At 36.1% G+C, this 17087-nt stretch overlaps 1 protein-coding gene across 2 annotated transcripts in view; it reads left to right on the forward strand.

Moving 5' to 3' along the window:
- The window catches only part of PRKG1 (protein kinase cGMP-dependent 1), a 1161962-nt gene that overhangs the window by 152013 nt on the left and 992862 nt on the right, over positions 1 to 17087 (forward strand). For both annotated transcript variants that reach the window (XM_024563402.4, XM_045197730.3), the window contains exon 2: positions 399 to 565. In XM_024563402.4, coding sequence (XP_024419170.1) covers positions 399 to 565 — 167 coding nt within the window. The remainder of the gene's footprint in view (positions 1 to 398; positions 566 to 17087) is intronic.

Raw genomic sequence — 17087 nt, forward strand, 5'->3', positions numbered from 1 at the left:
TGATACTCTTTTATAACATAGAAACACAGTAATAATAGTGTTCTATAAAATGTTGTATTTTGTTTATATTTATTCTTAAACTAAGTTGCAGTCTTCGGTTTAAAATGTCCCTTAGATATTTCACCATCTTTTTTGCTGAAGAAAAATTCTACAGCAAAATGGAATTGTATGATTTTGCTTGTTAGTCACATATTCATTAAATGATACTTTACCGAAAGGAAAATTTCTCAGTGCCTTTCCTGAAGCCATGGAATTACTGTGATCTCAGATCTTTCAGAAAATTGTTGGATTCCTCACAAGAAAATCTGTTTGTAGCGTGCTGGGACACTGTACTGTATGGCTGTGCTAACCCTCAGAAACTCTGAAAGCACCAGTAAGTCCTCCCTTTCTTGCCCTAGGTCCAAGGATCTCATCAAGGAAGCCATCCTTGACAATGACTTTATGAAGAACTTGGAGCTGTCGCAGATCCAGGAGATTGTGGATTGTATGTACCCAGTGGAGTACGGCAAAGACAGTTGCATCATCAAAGAAGGAGATGTGGGCTCGCTGGTGTATGTCATGGAAGGTATGGTTTCTAACCCTGCTCCTTTGAAAGCCAAGTATTTCCTTTTCGTCTTATCAGCTTGCACACAGACGATGTGAGGCAATTTCATTTTTCCCTTTTTTTGTTGAGAAACCGTTTGAAAAGAGGTGGAACGCCACTTAGTTACTAATTGTATGAAGTGCTTGGGTTTAGAATATTAATAGGAGAATCTCATATTTTTGCAGGCACCAGGAAAGTATGATAATGTGAAAGGGAGAAATGCTATTTATCGCACTGAATAAGACCATACATTGTCAGACCTCTGAGCACGCCCATAAAGCTTCAGTCGAAGCTCAAGTCTGTTCGAGGTGTGTTTGGTCAGATAACACATTGTCTTTAACTCTACCTTTAACTTTCAGTATATGATTAAGTTTTCTGCCATGATGCTTCCATAAAAAGAGAATGCCATGTTTTCAGTGTTCTATGAATGTGTGATAGAGACAAAGTATAAAGGCTGCATGGTATTTTAGCTGCCTAATTAATAAGAATGATAGCTTATTTTCGTAAATCTCAGACATGCTAAGAAACCGTTTGAAGAAAACCAAAACACACACTATATAAATACATTTTATGCTTAGGTAGATTTTCATAATGTGTATTTCTAACTTGAAATTTATAATGACATGTTCTTCTTTTGTGGGGAAAAAAGAAACCTGAGATAATGATTGTTGATTGCCTATCAGTTAAAAGTCACTACAGTGGCCATAATCTTATAAATTGCTGCTAATCTGACCCCAAGCTATAATTCTAACTAGTTCAATATAACTTTGGCTGATCTCGTGCTAATAGCCTTATGTCAAAATAATTTTAAAAAATCAAAACGCTGTCATTTACATTTTTATAAGTTTTAATTGAGGAAATGTTTCATTGTTTAATTACTTTTTTATCAACACATTCAGTCTTCTCAAAATTTAGATAGCAATGTCCTTATTATAGGTGGATTCTTTTTCATCTGTGAATATTAATATTTATAAGGGGTATACCATGGCAACAATGAATGAATAGGATATAGAGGACCTTTCCCGCACTTGCTTATTGTGAAGACATTCAGAAAAATACCTAAGGAGTTCACACGTAAAACTTGTCCAATTTTTTCCTGTATCTCTCCAGTTAAAGGAAGTGTTTTTCATAAGATGCTTGTTAACATGTGCCTTAAGTGATTTTTAATTTAGCCTGGGCATTGTTCCCAGTATTACTGCACACATAAATGCCGAAGTTTCTCATCATTTTAACAAAAGAGATTAGTCATATGGTAAGACTTCACTGATTAGGATGAATGGGGAAAATATCTGGAGATAGTGTAAATATGTAACTATGTATTTTCAAGCAAAATGACTTGTATGACTTCCAGATACTTAATTGCTGGCTAATAGAAGTTTCAGTTTCAAGTTTTAATCAGAATTATTTGGTATTAGTTTTTTAAGGCAGCAGTATAAATAAGTTGTTAAGTCTCTGTTTACATTTTAATTATGCTTTCAAATATATAAATGGCTCTTAAAAATACTTGAACAGAATTTATTGTCTTAAACAAATAGACATTGGCCTTAATTATGATATAACATTTATTGACATCCTTAGATTCTTGCTCTACATGTTTTTAATCAAAAAGATAAACTTCATTCTGCTATCATCCAAACTAAAACAAATTCTGATTTGGTGATTCAGAATTGGTGATGTGAATAAAACATCTTTGGGAAATTACTCTAATTTTCATTTTGAAAAATGTCTAATTCATATCTATTAATCTGTAGATTTGCTCAGAGATACTGGTTTTGTGCGTTTTCTGTGATCTTTCATGGTGGAAACAGCTAGATTACTTTTTATTTTCTATACGTGGCAAGTGTCTCTGACCATCGGCTCTTTTATGTTAAACTTTTAAATAAAATTGTATTTTTTTAAGAAATGGTTGTTATCAATAATAGCTTTTTTTAAGTGCTTACATATGCCAGGCACTGATTAATCACTTTATGGGGATTAAAATCTTAGTCCTCACAACAAGTTTAAGGGGTAAGTGTTGTATTGTCTACATGTTAATAGATGAAAACCTGGTATGGGTGCGGATAATTAAGTAACTCGGACAAGGTCGTACACACAGGACGGTTGTGGTGAAAATCTCGGCCGTTGGGCGCCAGGGTTCGCACATTTCATGTTAACTTTCAAAGTATTTGGATTACAAGTACTGTCGTACATGTCTGTATGGAGATCCCAGTTTTGGGAACCAGATGCACAGCATTAATCCATAAGATTACAAAATAGTTTGATAATTAGCAAGAAAATAATAAAACTTGAATCGCAATAGTTGACAAAGAAATTAACCAGACATTTCCTATAAGTACCTTCAAGGCTTTTCCACATCCTTTAAACATGAAACTGCTTACTGACCTTTCCATAGATTGCCTCCCATCTAATCCTTTCCTCTTATTATAAGTTCCCTTTTTCTTATTGAGAAATCGTTGTGATTTGGTTGAATCTTGGTCCACCTCTGGACAAAACTCTGCTGTGCACCTTGAAGGCCCTACTTCTCCTGTCTACAATCAATAGCATTGATTGTGTTTTTCCTCACAGGTTTAAAATAAAATATTTTTACAGAAGGAACAATTCTTTCAGCTCATCACACAATGGTTATTTTGATAGGACTTTTGTGCGCTAAGTGATCTGTGATTGTTTACATCAACTCTGGGGCCAGCCCCACGTTCCCGTTGTTCCTGCACTGAGAGTTCACTTCTGTCTTCTGAAGGCTGGTCATCTGCCTCTTTTTCCAGCCAGCTGGTTGGCACCAGGTCTGCCTGTTATGCTGATGTCTGCCACTTTCTATTCTGCAACCTGGACATGAATCATGCTGGTCACCATTGACAGTAAACATGCACAAATTCATGATGGAACTTGCATTCCTCCCGCCCCCTGAAACATTTTTACTGTCTTTATGTAATTAAATCATGTACTGAAAGCTGACATTCAAACAAGGATTTTATATAAAATTGAACATAATGATGAACCTCACTGCGTCAGTTGGCATTCAAAACACTACCTGAGAGTATGAGGAGATGGAATGCATTTTCATATAAATTAGCTCTCTCAGTAAATTTAACATGTTTTATTCACACAAATTAGGTGTTGCCTTTTGACCTTAAGTCTTTCATGTTAATCTAAGAGCTATTTTTAGAATGGGTGAAATATCAATGAACTTAAACTTATTTTTTCAGTTCCTTTATAGAACTGAGCTTATAATGGTAATGTTAAAGAGCGAGCTTATATACTGTTCATACAAAGACAAAATAGACATCTATTTATGAAAAATTATCATAAGCAAAGAGACTAGAAGTATTAAATGTGAATATTAAAATATATTTCAGTTACGGAGTTAATGGCAAAAACAGGGAACAGATATTTAGAGGACATGTGGGGTATCATATTTATTTTGGGGTACCGGTCTTCAAAAAATATTTAATATACTTGAGCCGGTCTAGGTAGCATAACACATATATATTTTTTTAATTGACATTGTTTCACGTAGAGATGGAAGTTTTAGGAGGAAAGTCTGTTTTTAAATGCTGAAAGATTGTCACATGAAAAGGCAACTATTTCTTATGAATTTAGAGGACCGAAGAAGAAATGCGAGTCACAGGGAAGAAGACTTTTGAATTAATGGTTTTCTAATTAATGTTGCAAAAGTGAAATGTGTAGTCTGATGTGATGGCAAGACCCCATCTCGGGAGGCGTTCTAGCAGTGACTTCACAGCACCTGCGTGGAGAAACTTTGTGTGGGTGGAGGAGGGATTCCCTGTGCTGACTTTCAACGAATCCTCGATCCCTTCTCCAAACTCCAAGATTCTGCGTGTCCGTCTGTGAACGGATGTCCTTCAAGTTAGCTTATGAGAACCCAGTCTTGCTTATGAGAACCCAGCCTTCCAAAGGTTTCCTCTTCAAGACCTGCCCCTCTATGGAATGTGCATGCTTACTTTTAAAAGTTTTTGTGCTTTATGTTATATAAAACAAATTAAGACTACATGCGTTTTTCTGCTACTTAACTTTTGCTGTTCAATATTATGTTCTGTATATATCCTACTGTATTTATCCTTTCTACTATTGATTATATGGGGTCTGGTACAAGTAACACCCTTTTTTATTACAAAATTTTTTGTTACAAAAGTCATAAGCATGTAATTCTGTAACATAATATCACACTCAAGCACACCATATGACGTTTTAGGTGAAATATTCAAATTAAAGCTATAAATTATTACACCTATATTATAACCCTACCAAACACACTCAAGCAGGCCTTACTTCCGCTGGACCCTCTATTTTCCAGTTATTTTGCTTCTGAGTACTAATGATACTGAGCACCTTTTTATATGATTGTGTGCTGTTTGTGCTGCTTCTGTGAAGTGTCCATGGTATTCTCCCACCCACTTTTCTGTTGGCTGGTTGGTTGACTTTACACATTTTGGAGCTTAATCCTTGGCAATTACATGTGTTTCACAAACCTTCTCCCATCTTTTGACTCCTTTGTGATATCTTCTGCTGGACAGAAGTTAGTGATTTCAGTGTGGTCAAGTATATCTGTCTTCTTCTTAATTTGTGCTTTTTGCATCTGTAAGAAATTCTGGAAGGCAGTGTTTTGCATGCCTCTGTGTATGTGTGTGTGTGTGTCCGTCCCCATGCATCAGTTAGGTATGTTGGGTATTATCAATCAAGGAATGTTTCCACATTTGTAATCTGAAAGAGAGTGGTTCTTTTCAAAGTGGTTTGTCCTTTGAAAAGGCGATATATTTTCTTCCCAAAATGTTTTAAGAATTCTTTATAAATTATCCTCAGGGGACAGTAAATTTGTTTTTGAATGTGCTTGATAGTAGCAATTTCTTTTTTCTGTGAGGGTAGATTTGGAAATAATCATCATTTAGTGACAGATTTGATGAATAGAGGTGGGTGATTAAGATGAACAATACCTTTTTGGCTAAAATATGTAAAGATATATATATATATATATATGTACCATTTGTTGTACAATTCAAGACAAATTAACACGATGTATTGGTCAAGAACATCATTCTTGAAAAACTGACATATTTTGAAGGGTAGTATTCTTATCAGGCTGCTTAAGTCCTTGTTTAATTTGGTCAAATACAGCCTTACTACGTGTGGTTCTCCTAATGTATAGTTCTCCATTCCCTTTCTAAATCATTAGTGGTGGGACTGAATGTACCACGTTGAGAAGCTGAATATTGTGGCTTTTGTATTACTGAAGACTCCCGACAGCTAAAATAATTACAACTTGGCGTGCTTTTTATCTGAGAGGGTATTTGAAAAGACATCAGTTTTCTAAAAAAATTAATCTGAAATTGGGAAAGCAGGTTGTGGGTTATGTTAAAAATGCACAAGGATACACCTACATTTTTCCTTACTATTACTGTTTAACAGTTATAAATTGTATCTATATGAGATTCATTTTGCTAAAAAAATCAATTTCTATATTCTTTAATTTTGAGAGAATGCCAAATTTGGAAGTTTAAAATACATATTTGGTAAAAATTAAAAAATATAAACAGCAGAGCTGAAAAATGAAAAGAAACCGTGAATTAGTACCTTTTTGGCAATTGTGTGATACCACATTGATTTCTTGCTAATGAGGTAAAATTTACTTCAGCCATTATCACTCGGATCACTTGAACGGTTTGCATGCTGAACATTAAACAGGATTGTAAAATTGTGGATTCATTTTCAAAACACATAGATGGATTTCTTTAGGGACTTCAACAAGATTTCCAATGATTTTGGTGGAAGGCTGGGTAGACTAATGCTTTTAATATCCATCCCTCTAATGAAAACTCCTTGAAAGGTTAGTAATTGTTTTGGCACACTTTCAAAAAGGGCAGGGGCAGATTGGAGCTAGTTCCCAGCACAGTGAAGCTGTGTGGTGTGTCTACCATGGCAACGGCCCATGGCAACAGCCCGCCCCACCCCCACCCGGAGAACCGCAGATAGATGTCTGGAGTCCTTGTTGGAATTCTCCCCTGACTCTGCAGTTGAGAAACACAGCCTGTAATTGCACACACTCTATCTGGATTTAACTCCTGGAGATTTGGCAGGCTGCAGTGTGAGTCCGATTGCTATACTTAGGCCCTTCTGTAAACTTTCTGATGAAAACAAAAATGTTTTTGTACTAAAGCTCCTGAAGTCGTACACAGAGATTTTTGAATTATGATAGATGACTTAAAATGGCCATAAAACCAATTCCTGAGAATTCACATTTCATGCATATTAACATATCAAGGAATTAACATTAAGTATATTTACATTAATACTTTATTTAGTACCGTTTTCCTGCCTAATTTGCCCAACATGACTAAAGTGAATTGCTTTCTGTACATCAGAAAACTTCTTTATAGTTATTCATAAGTATAATGAGAGCAAATACTTTTAAAACCAGATTATGTGATTTCTCTTGGCTGTTTGCTATTTTGTGTAACTTAAGAACAGTTGTTACTCTGTATACTTTTTAATATGAAAGCAAATTAGGTTAATCTGTTCATTTATCAATAGCAACATCATATTAGAAAAAGCACCTAGTAAAGTTGGTCAAACTTTTGTGACAAGTGGTTTTCCATTTCACAAATACTGTATTTTTTGGACTATATGACTCACCAGATCATAAAACACACCTAGGTTTTAGAGAAGGAAAATAGGAAAAAAATTTTGAAGCAAAAAATGTGGCCCTATGGTCCTGCTCCTGCCTCCCATTACCCTGCTCCACCACCGCCCCCCCCCATACCCAGCGAGCCAGGTAAGCTACATTCGGAGTGTAAGACACACCCCCATTTTCCTCCCAAATTTGGGGGAGAAAAGTGCATCTTATAGTCCAAAAAATATGGTACATAATGATCTATTTACAGAGGAAACTAAAGCTTTACATAAAATCATAATTAATAGCCAATGTATTCTAAATTTTTCTTCAAAAACTTTTTAAAACAGATTATGTATTTCCCAGTGGTAAAAAGAAAGAAGTGAACATTTGTTTCCAGAGCAATTTAATTAATTAGTCTGTTATAACTTTCACTGAAAGTCACATACATATTTATCAAATGTATAATTTTTTAATTTTTATGGCTGGACCATAATTAAGTGTTATATTTTACATTTGGATCATGTTCACTGAGCATCATTATACTACTATACTATTACATTAATTTTTATAAAGTTTTAGACTACTTAATACCTCCAGCAGTAATCTTAATATACGTTTATGCTGTCCCTGATGGCTTATTCAATGTTGGTACATGTCCTCAAATTAAAGCCATTTTTTAAAGATTTATAATAATTTGCATCAATATTTCCAGTGCAAATGTTTTCTGTTGACACTGATGGAAACATACATACTCATATTTTTGTACTGTGTATCTGTGTGTGTCTATGAACTTACATAAAATTATTCATTCTTAGAGCTCAGATTATGTTGCAGGAGATGATGGGGTGATTGTAGTGTCATATATAGGATCCTATGAATGGTTACATTTAAATTTACAAGAAAACCAAGATTAACAACAATGATCATAAGTATCAATGATAAGGCTGTCAAGTGAATTAAAGATTAATCTGCAAAGAAAAAACCTTGGTTTATAGATTTTCTTTTGAGCACCATGTTGCATGCCATTCTCTTAAAAAAATTAAGATGACTTTTTTGGGAAGTCTTGAAATTTCTTTTCATTTAATCCTACAAGTTTAAGTTTTTATTTATTACATCAGATCTAAAGGTGAAAGGCAAATGAAATAAGAAAAACATCCAGCAGATTTTTCTTTTGTTGAGGATTAATTAGGTCACATCTATGCAGAGCGGGGCCTCGCTGAACTGCTCTGCTTTTCTCCCCCTCTCTACGGTGTGTTCGTACAAAAGTAGAAAGGCGTCAGCAGTGAAGCAGAGTGTGGATTTGACTGCCATAGTCCATGAATACATGAAATTCTTTATATTTCTCTTGGTAATTGAGAATAGCAAAGAAGTATTTAATGAAGTTATTTTTGAAATACATTGTCTCTACTATGATTCATTTATTAATTTGTTTGATTATTTATTTATTCCTACAATTCAATTCCTAAAATACCTCCTCATTGCTGACATTATGTCTCAGTGGACATGGAGGATACAATAGTGAACAAGTCACATGCAGTCCCTTCTCCTTTAGAGCTTACATTCTGGTGATGGTGGTAGGAGAAAAGGACAAAGAACATGAATAAGTCCAATACTTTCACATAGTAAAATATCTATGAATAAACTAGATAAAACTGGGTGATGCAAGAGAGAATCATGGAGGTGGGTCTGGCAGTGATTGGTGGGTCAGAGAAGGCTAATCTGAGTGGGCAACATCTGAATTGAGATGTAAATGACAAGAAGGAGCCAGACACACAAAAGTGTGGATTCCAGATGTGGACAACAGCAAGTGGAAAATCTGTAAGGTGGGGAAAGCTTGGAGTGTTAAAGAGACAGAAAGAAGGCAGTGGCATGAGCTAAGGTTGGAGAGGTTGGCAGAGCCAAGGCTACACGTAGGGCCCTATACATAATTTATTTTTTTATTCCAAGAAATTCAGATAAAATTGCAAGAATTTAGGTTGAGATGGGACATAATCTGATTTATGTTTCATAAATAGATAAATTAATTACACTAATTATCAAAGGCTAGAAAAGTAAAGTTCTGTGGGAAATAGGGATATCAGTTGGGAGGTTAGGGGTGTAATTCAAGCAAAATACAATGTGGGGTTGGGTGAGGATGGTAGCGTAGGAGACTAGAGAAAGATGGTGTGTTTTGGCAGCTCATAGATGTGATATGGGGGTCAAAGAAACAGAAGTTGGAAATGACTTTTAGGCTTTTGATTTAAGTAGTTGAGTGATTTGTGGTGCCAGTGTGAAAGGAAAAAGTGAGAGCAATTCATGTTTAAGGAAGTAAACCGAGGGTTCATTTCTGACAGTGAGAAGTTTAGATGCCTATTAGACATCTCGTTGGAGATGTGAAGTCAGTGACAACGAATAAGCAAGTCTGCCAAGCTCAGTTCAGAGGTCATGCATAAAGGACACCTGGACAAAGTCAAAGGGGGGCAGGACTGAGCGTGGCAGGTGGGGATAGCTGGGGTGGGGGGGAGTGAGACAGCTGTACTTAAACAACAATACAAAACAGAACAAAACAAAAAATAAAAAACAAAACTATACCTATATTTTTTGTCAGATTGGCAAAAAATGTAGTATATTTTTGGTGAACAGCCGAATTTCACTAATTAGTTTATGTGCGCCATGAGATGTAAAAGATTGAAGGTAGCTGGTGGTCAGAAAACGGTATTTCTATATCTGTGAGAGTTCACTTGATATAACTATAAAACTTTGGTGCAAATGTTAGAATAAAAACTGAAAAGTTGTGGGATTAAAAAACACTTAAAATAATTTTTGAAATAAAAAAATGTACATTGGTTGCCCCCCCCCAAAAATAAAAGAGGTCAGAGTGTGGAGATAGGAGCATTCTGTTAGCTAGACCAGGCTTAGAAGGAAGTTAATGGCATTCTTGTAATTATAATCATTCGATATACAACAGACTAAATGGAAAGATTCGTATACTTTAACAGATATAATAGATATATGAAAAATCATTGCAGTAAACTGAAAATTTCTTCCTATTTTCTGCAAAATAATACAAGTATTCTTAAAGCAGTATTCTCGAAGTGTAGTGTAGGGACCTTTCAAGTGCTCCTTGAGGTCAGAACTGTTTTCCTTATAACACGATCATGTTATTTGTCTCTGTCTCATTCTCTCATGAGTATGCAGTGGAGCTTTCTAGAAGCCACATAATATAGCAGAAGATTAAATGCAGAATCAGAGAATGCAGCTGTCTGCTATTGGGCTATGAATCAACTAGGTTTCCAAAAAGTGTAAAATAATGGCATGGTTCTTATTCAAATGTGTATTTTTATTTTTAAAATTTATTTTTATTGTATTTTTTTCCATTGCCATTCATTCCCCTTATATCCATGCCCCACAATCTCCACATGTTTCCCATGCTCATGAGTTCCTTCTCTTTTTTCCTTTTTTGCTCAATCCCTCCATCCACTAACTGCCCCACCCCTATCGAGATGTCAGCTTTCTCTCTACCTATGAATCTGTCTCTATTTTGCTTGTGAGTTCAGTTTATTCATTAGATTCCACATATGAGTGAAATCATATGGCATTTGTCTTTCTCTGACTGGCTTATGTCACTTAGCGTAATGTTCTCTAGGTCCATCCTTGCTGTTGCAAAGGGTAAAATTTTTCATTTTTTTTCTTTTTTTTTTTATGGCCGAGTAGTATTCCATTGTGTAAATGTCCCATAGTTGTTATATCCACTCATCTACTGATGAAAATTTGGGCTGCTTCCAAAAGATAACCTATGAATGGGAAAATGTATTTGCGAATACATCTTATAAGGGGTTAATATTTAAAATTTATAAAGAATTTATAAAGCTCAACACCAAAAAACAAACAATCCAATTAAAAAAATCAGTAAAGGACCTAAATAGACACTTTGCCAAAGAGGGCACACAGATGGCCAATAGACATATGAAAAAATGCTCAACATCACTAATCATCAGAGAGATGCAAATTAAAACTTCAGTGAGATACCATCTCACACCTGTCAGAATGGCTGTCATCAATAAATCAACAAACAATAAGTACTGGTGAGGATGTGGAGAAAGGCGAACCCTTTTGCATTGTGGGTAGGAATGCAGACTGGTACAGCCACTGTGGAAAGCAGCATGGAGTCACCTCAAAAAATTAAAAATGAAATTGCCTTGTGACCCAGTGATTCCACTTATGGGAATTTATCTGAAGAAACCCAAAACACTAATTCAAAAGAGCATAAACATTGTACGTTCATTGCAGTATTATTTAAATTTTGTGTTTTAAAATGTATTTAGTTAATTTTATAAAAAATATATTTAATATGTAATAAATTTATTATTTTCAAGTGAATATTTTAAAAATTTCTCCGTTTTCAGGTCAAATGAAATAAAAATCAGCCCATATAAGCAAAAGCTTTCTGAGATTTTCAATAATTTTTTGACAGTATAAAGAAGTTCTGAGACTAAAAGTTGGAGAAATCCTGCCTCAACCATATGGCCTTAAAAGACAAATATGACCAACTGGCTGTTTGTGTCTGGAAATAAGCTGGGATTAAAGTTCAAAATATCAGTTATCACTTCCCACCTCCCCCAAACGTACTCATAAATAGGACCATGTACAAAACAAACGTCTTGGTAAATTAGAAACACTTTTGTAAAGGCCTGCTTTTAAATCGGGTTCAGGTAGCCGGTGCAGATCAGCAGTGGGCGAGCAGGTCCCGCCCAAGTGCTAGTTCTTTGCATTCCATCGCAGGACTCGAAAGGTGGCCTTGGCACACTGTTGGTGTTCTGTTTGCACAGGTTCTAATGGTCAAGATTTGGTGATTGAATCGGCTTCCCCAGTGATTATCTTGAATTAGTGCAGTACAATAATGATTTTTTTTGGTAATTAGACTTTAATTATAGTTTTAAAGGGATAAAAGAATTGTTATTTAAGCCAGTCATTTTTAGAGAAGGAATTGCAGTAAAATTTCTCACTTAAAAATCTTAGAAGATGTAACATTTTGTTACATCTTAAAGGCTCAGTACAATAACTCATCTAATACTTTAAATGCTTTCAAGTTTAAATAAAAGAATACATTATTCTTTTACTTGGTCCCAGTGTAGGAATCTCCATGCCTGTGTAAACCTAAATTGTCAGCTATTGATTGGATGTCTCTTTTGAAATTCTTATTACTAAGTAGGTGTTTGAAATGTCTGGAAATGTCTCTTATGATGCATTTTGCAAGAGGTTTTTTCATTTACTAGTGCATTTTCTTGTTTTGATATCTTACCACAATGCTGTTAAACATTTCCTTGGGATAAGTTAAAAAAAAAACAACCACCTTGCTTCTTTCATTTATTGTTCTTGGAAAGACAACTTTCTTTTTTCTTCTCCCAAAGGTGGCTTTTATGAGATAAGTAACATTGGAAGATAAAAGGCTGACTCCAACTGTGAACACATATGGCATTATATTGTGCTGAAAAATTAATTTTAGGAATTATTTTTATGCAAATTATGGCTCCGTGTCTTTTTTGGAACGGCACATTTTGTTCCCTGACTTTTCCTGAGGCAGCCGGACTGCTGAACTAGGTCTCTGCCTCCCGTCTGTATGTGCTCTGTGGTATGAGCTTTAGCCATTTGGTCTCAGTTGTCATGTAGAAAAATGACCACTGGACAAATAACCACATATCTGCTGAGTTTAATCTAGGTCCACCCATTAAGCAGTCCCGTGACCATGTTGAGATGATTGAAATCATCCTCCCTGCTCTTTACTTTATTTCTGAGGTCCCCGGAAGACACCTTTATTCCCTAAAAAGAGCCCACACTGGAAAGCTAGGGGTTGCTCCAGGCCCCACATGTGTTGATTGGCAAATCCCAGTTAATCCATTGGCTTATCACTATCATGGATCCCTGTCTGCTGCTGTTCAGTTCAGGCCTTCGTAACCTCTTCTGAATTTTTCCATCAATTCCTTTAGGACTTCTCATTTTTAGACTTATTCCCCTTTCATATTCTCTCTTCATTACTATGAGCAAGATCTTTCTAAAGGACAGATCTGTTCATGTCATCTCCCTGCTTGACATTTTCCAGTGCCTTCCTATGGTAAAAATCCAAATTCCATCGGATAGAATGCTCTACAGTGGAATGAAGAGAGCTGGGTTTTGCAGCGTGGCAGATACTGGCTTGGATCTTGTTTTTGCTGTCTGATTAGCTAAGTAACGTTGGGGAAACACTCTAACCTGTTTTAGGTAACATTTTCTCATTTGTCAAGTAATATAATATGGGGTGGGCAAAAGTAGGTTTACAGTTGTGAGTGCATGAAACACAGTTTACTCTCGTATTATTATTTTTGTATTATTTTCCATATGAATAACTGGAAACCTACTTTTGCCCACCCCTGTATACGTCAGGCATCACCTCCTGCGTCAGGCACCTGGGGTAGCCATCGCCCATCGACCTGCCCCTGCTTCCCTCCCAGATCTTGCACTCACCATTCCGTGGCTCTGGTTCAACATCCTCAAATAGGTGGTGGTGTCTCTGTGACTCTGGACGTGTTTTCCTCTGTTGGAGAACATACACTAAGACATTACTGCTCTTCAGAGTCAATGTCGGTGTTAAAGCTGCCAAGCAACCTCTCTGACACCTCCCAACTGGGCTGGATCCTGTTCTTGGAAATTCCTGTAATGTCCTGTGTGTCTCTCTTTATAAGCACATCAGTCAGACTCTGTTCATTCATCCAATACGTGCCTTCAGGAATTGGTTATTTTGCCTATTCCCTATTCGTTGTTCTAAGTGTTTTGGCTATACTAGAGACCAAACAATACATAATTTTGTTTTGCTTTTATCCTACTGGGGGAGATATACAACAAATAAACAAATATTTGTAATATGTGTGTCATGTATTTGTGATTTATGTGTGTGGGTGTGTGTATGAGTATGTGTGTGTGTTTATATATATACATATATATATGTGCCTTGTGTAAAATCGGGTGGTGATACATGCTGTGAAAGCCAAAGCATGATAAGAGGACAGAGAGAGTGATATGCCCAATGAGGAAGGAAGGAATTGCTGTTATGCGGGGCAACCAGGGGAGGCTTCTAGAAACTGAGTGTCAGCAGAAGCAGGGACATGAATGAGGTGGCAATGGGCCATGCTAATATTGAGGGAAAAGCATTCTAGGCAGAGAGAATAAAGATGTGCAAAGCCCTGGGACAAAGTTCCAAAAGCAGTACGGAAGCCCTTTGGCTGACAGGGAGTGAGCGATTGGTGGGTGGAGGTCAGGGAGCTGGGTAGAGAAATCAATGATATAACAGAGCTCCAGTGGCCTTATAGGCCATGTTAAGGCCTTTTAATTTTTTTTAATCAAGGTGGAAATCCCTAGGAGGGTTTGAATAGAAGAGCAACACACTCTAATACGGCTTTCTTTTTTTTTTTTTTTCCAGCTGTGGAAAGTGAACACTGGTAGGGAGGAGGGAAGCAGGGTAATCAGTTAGGAAGCTGATTGAAATAGTCAAGAAGGGAGATAAGGATAACTGGGCCTAAGATGGTAAGAAAGGTCAAATTCGAAAACTGTTTTAAAGGTTCATCCAGTGGTATTTAATAATGGATTGCATTGAAAGTAGTATGTGAGATTCAGAGAGGAATGAAGGATTCCAAGTTTTCATCCTGAACAACCAGGATAATGGAATTGCCTTTTACAGAAATTGGTAAGACTATTTGAAGAGCGAGGCTGTCAGCAAATAATCTAGTGTACCATCATTGTTTCCTTACTTATTTTATTAGGATTCACTATGTTGGAGTAGCAGAGAGCCTTCAAAATAGTGGTTAAAATTAGATATAAATTTATTTGCCTTTCACGCGAGATCCTTGAGACGGTTAGAAGAGGCTGGTGGAGCAGCTCTACCTCCTGTGTTTTTCAGGCGCCCAGGTTTGTTCCATCTGTTGCTCCCGTATCAGCCAGGTGTGATCACTGTACATAGTTGGAGCTGGGTCATTACCCTGTGTACCCAGTGTTCCGCCCTGGGGAGGGGAAGAAGAGGAATGACAGGGCAAAGAGGTTTATCCTCGAAGTGAAGTTGTACCCTTCATCCTCTCTCATCCTCTGGTCTAGTACTTCACTCAAGAAAAGCTAAAAAATGCAACCCCCACAAAGGCAGCCATCTGTCCACTAAAAAATTGGTGACAAAATTTTCTTACTAAAATAAGGAAGAGAATGAATTTTAGGGGACACTGTGCCCTATTTGTTTCTCTCTCATAATCAACCGAAGGATGGGAACCACCTATGTTCTCTGTAACCCCAGTACTTACCATAGTGCCTGCCCATGGCATATATTCACTACATGTGGATTTCATTAACACTAAATTAATTGTATGGGACAGAAAGTATTTTATATCGGATATTGTGTTTCTACCTATGAACTTTTGAATTAATTTCATAATTCATTTTTCTCAAACTATATATTTAATGCATCTTTATCACTAATGAAGAAAACTATAGCATTTCAGTTACCTTTGTTAGTGTCTTATGTTTATTTTCTAGGATGAACAAATCATGATGAGCTGTTATTTATGTTTTTCAAAAGAGTATTGACCTCACACAGTTGCTTCCAGATCACAGTTTCAGATATCTCACTGGGTGGTGACAGAGTGAGTCACTTCCATGTAATAAAATTGTATCACCTGTTCCAAACTGCTGAATTCTCCAAACCTCAACTCACCTTCCACTTAAACCAACTGTTGCTGTTTTTCCCTAATACTATTTAGGTTAAAAGTTAGAGAAGATGTATTTGGGCTTATTTTTTTTAAATAAAAGAGTCATAAACCATATAATGTTTAAATATATGTTTTGAAATAAAGACTCTAATCTGAAGATGTGAAGATATAATTGGAAAGACAAAGTAATTTATAATCGGGCAACAGAGAGATGGAACACAGGCCACATGGTGTCTCATCAGAAAAGACAGGGGTTGGGCTATCAACGTGAAAGAAAAATAGTTTCCATTTCTTCGTAATGTGTCGTTTTCAACATCAGCCCTATCTTCTCTCCAAGGTCTGTATGTGTCCGTACGTCTTGTCCAGTCATCCTTTTTGTGGAACGACACACGCTACTTTCCAAATACCTCCAAAGGGAGTGATTGAGTTCTTGTGTTATTTGCAGATTTTCAAGCCTGGATGTATGTATCAAATATGTTTTGAAAATTTATTAGTAGAATTTTAGTTGAAAAAGTTAAATGGGAACATGGATATTGAAGACCCTTTTTAGTCTACTTGACTCTTTAAGTTCCATGTGGGCAGAAACTTGTGGGTCTTCCTCCATGCCTAGCCCGGGGCCAATGTATAGTGTAAGTGTTCCATTGATTTAAACAATACTTAATAATCAATCTTGCTAGAATGCTAAATGTACTCCCCAGCACCAAAACTTCACATTTTTATTTTAGGGAATCCAGATACACACCCCACACATTCAAAAACATCTAAAATATACACACACACAAATACATATAGGAAATTCCCTTGAAATGTAGAATTATCTCCTTATAATGAAAATTAACAATAATCCATTATAGCTTTGGAGAATTTTTAAGATAGTTATTAAGCATCTAGTTAGTTCTGAACAGTATCTTGTTTTCCCTATAAATTAAACTTTAATTTTTAAAATTTCCCACATGTAGCCTTTTAAGCTCTATAGCCTCTGTTGAAATTTAATAAGCCAAATCTTTAAAACATAGTTTGTTTGATCTAACATAGTATCATTTGGACATAGTGTCATTTGATTAAGATGCTTAGAATTGGGCAATGTGTGTATATATAAACATATAAATGTTTATGTATGTTTATATATACACACATTGTACATATAAACTCAAGGGGGGGTGCAAGGTAGAGAGGG

The sequence above is a fragment of the Desmodus rotundus genome, chromosome 4 (genome assembly GCF_022682495.2).
Source record: "Desmodus rotundus isolate HL8 chromosome 4, HLdesRot8A.1, whole genome shotgun sequence".
In the NCBI taxonomy this organism is placed as follows: Eukaryota; Metazoa; Chordata; class Mammalia; order Chiroptera; family Phyllostomidae; genus Desmodus; species Desmodus rotundus.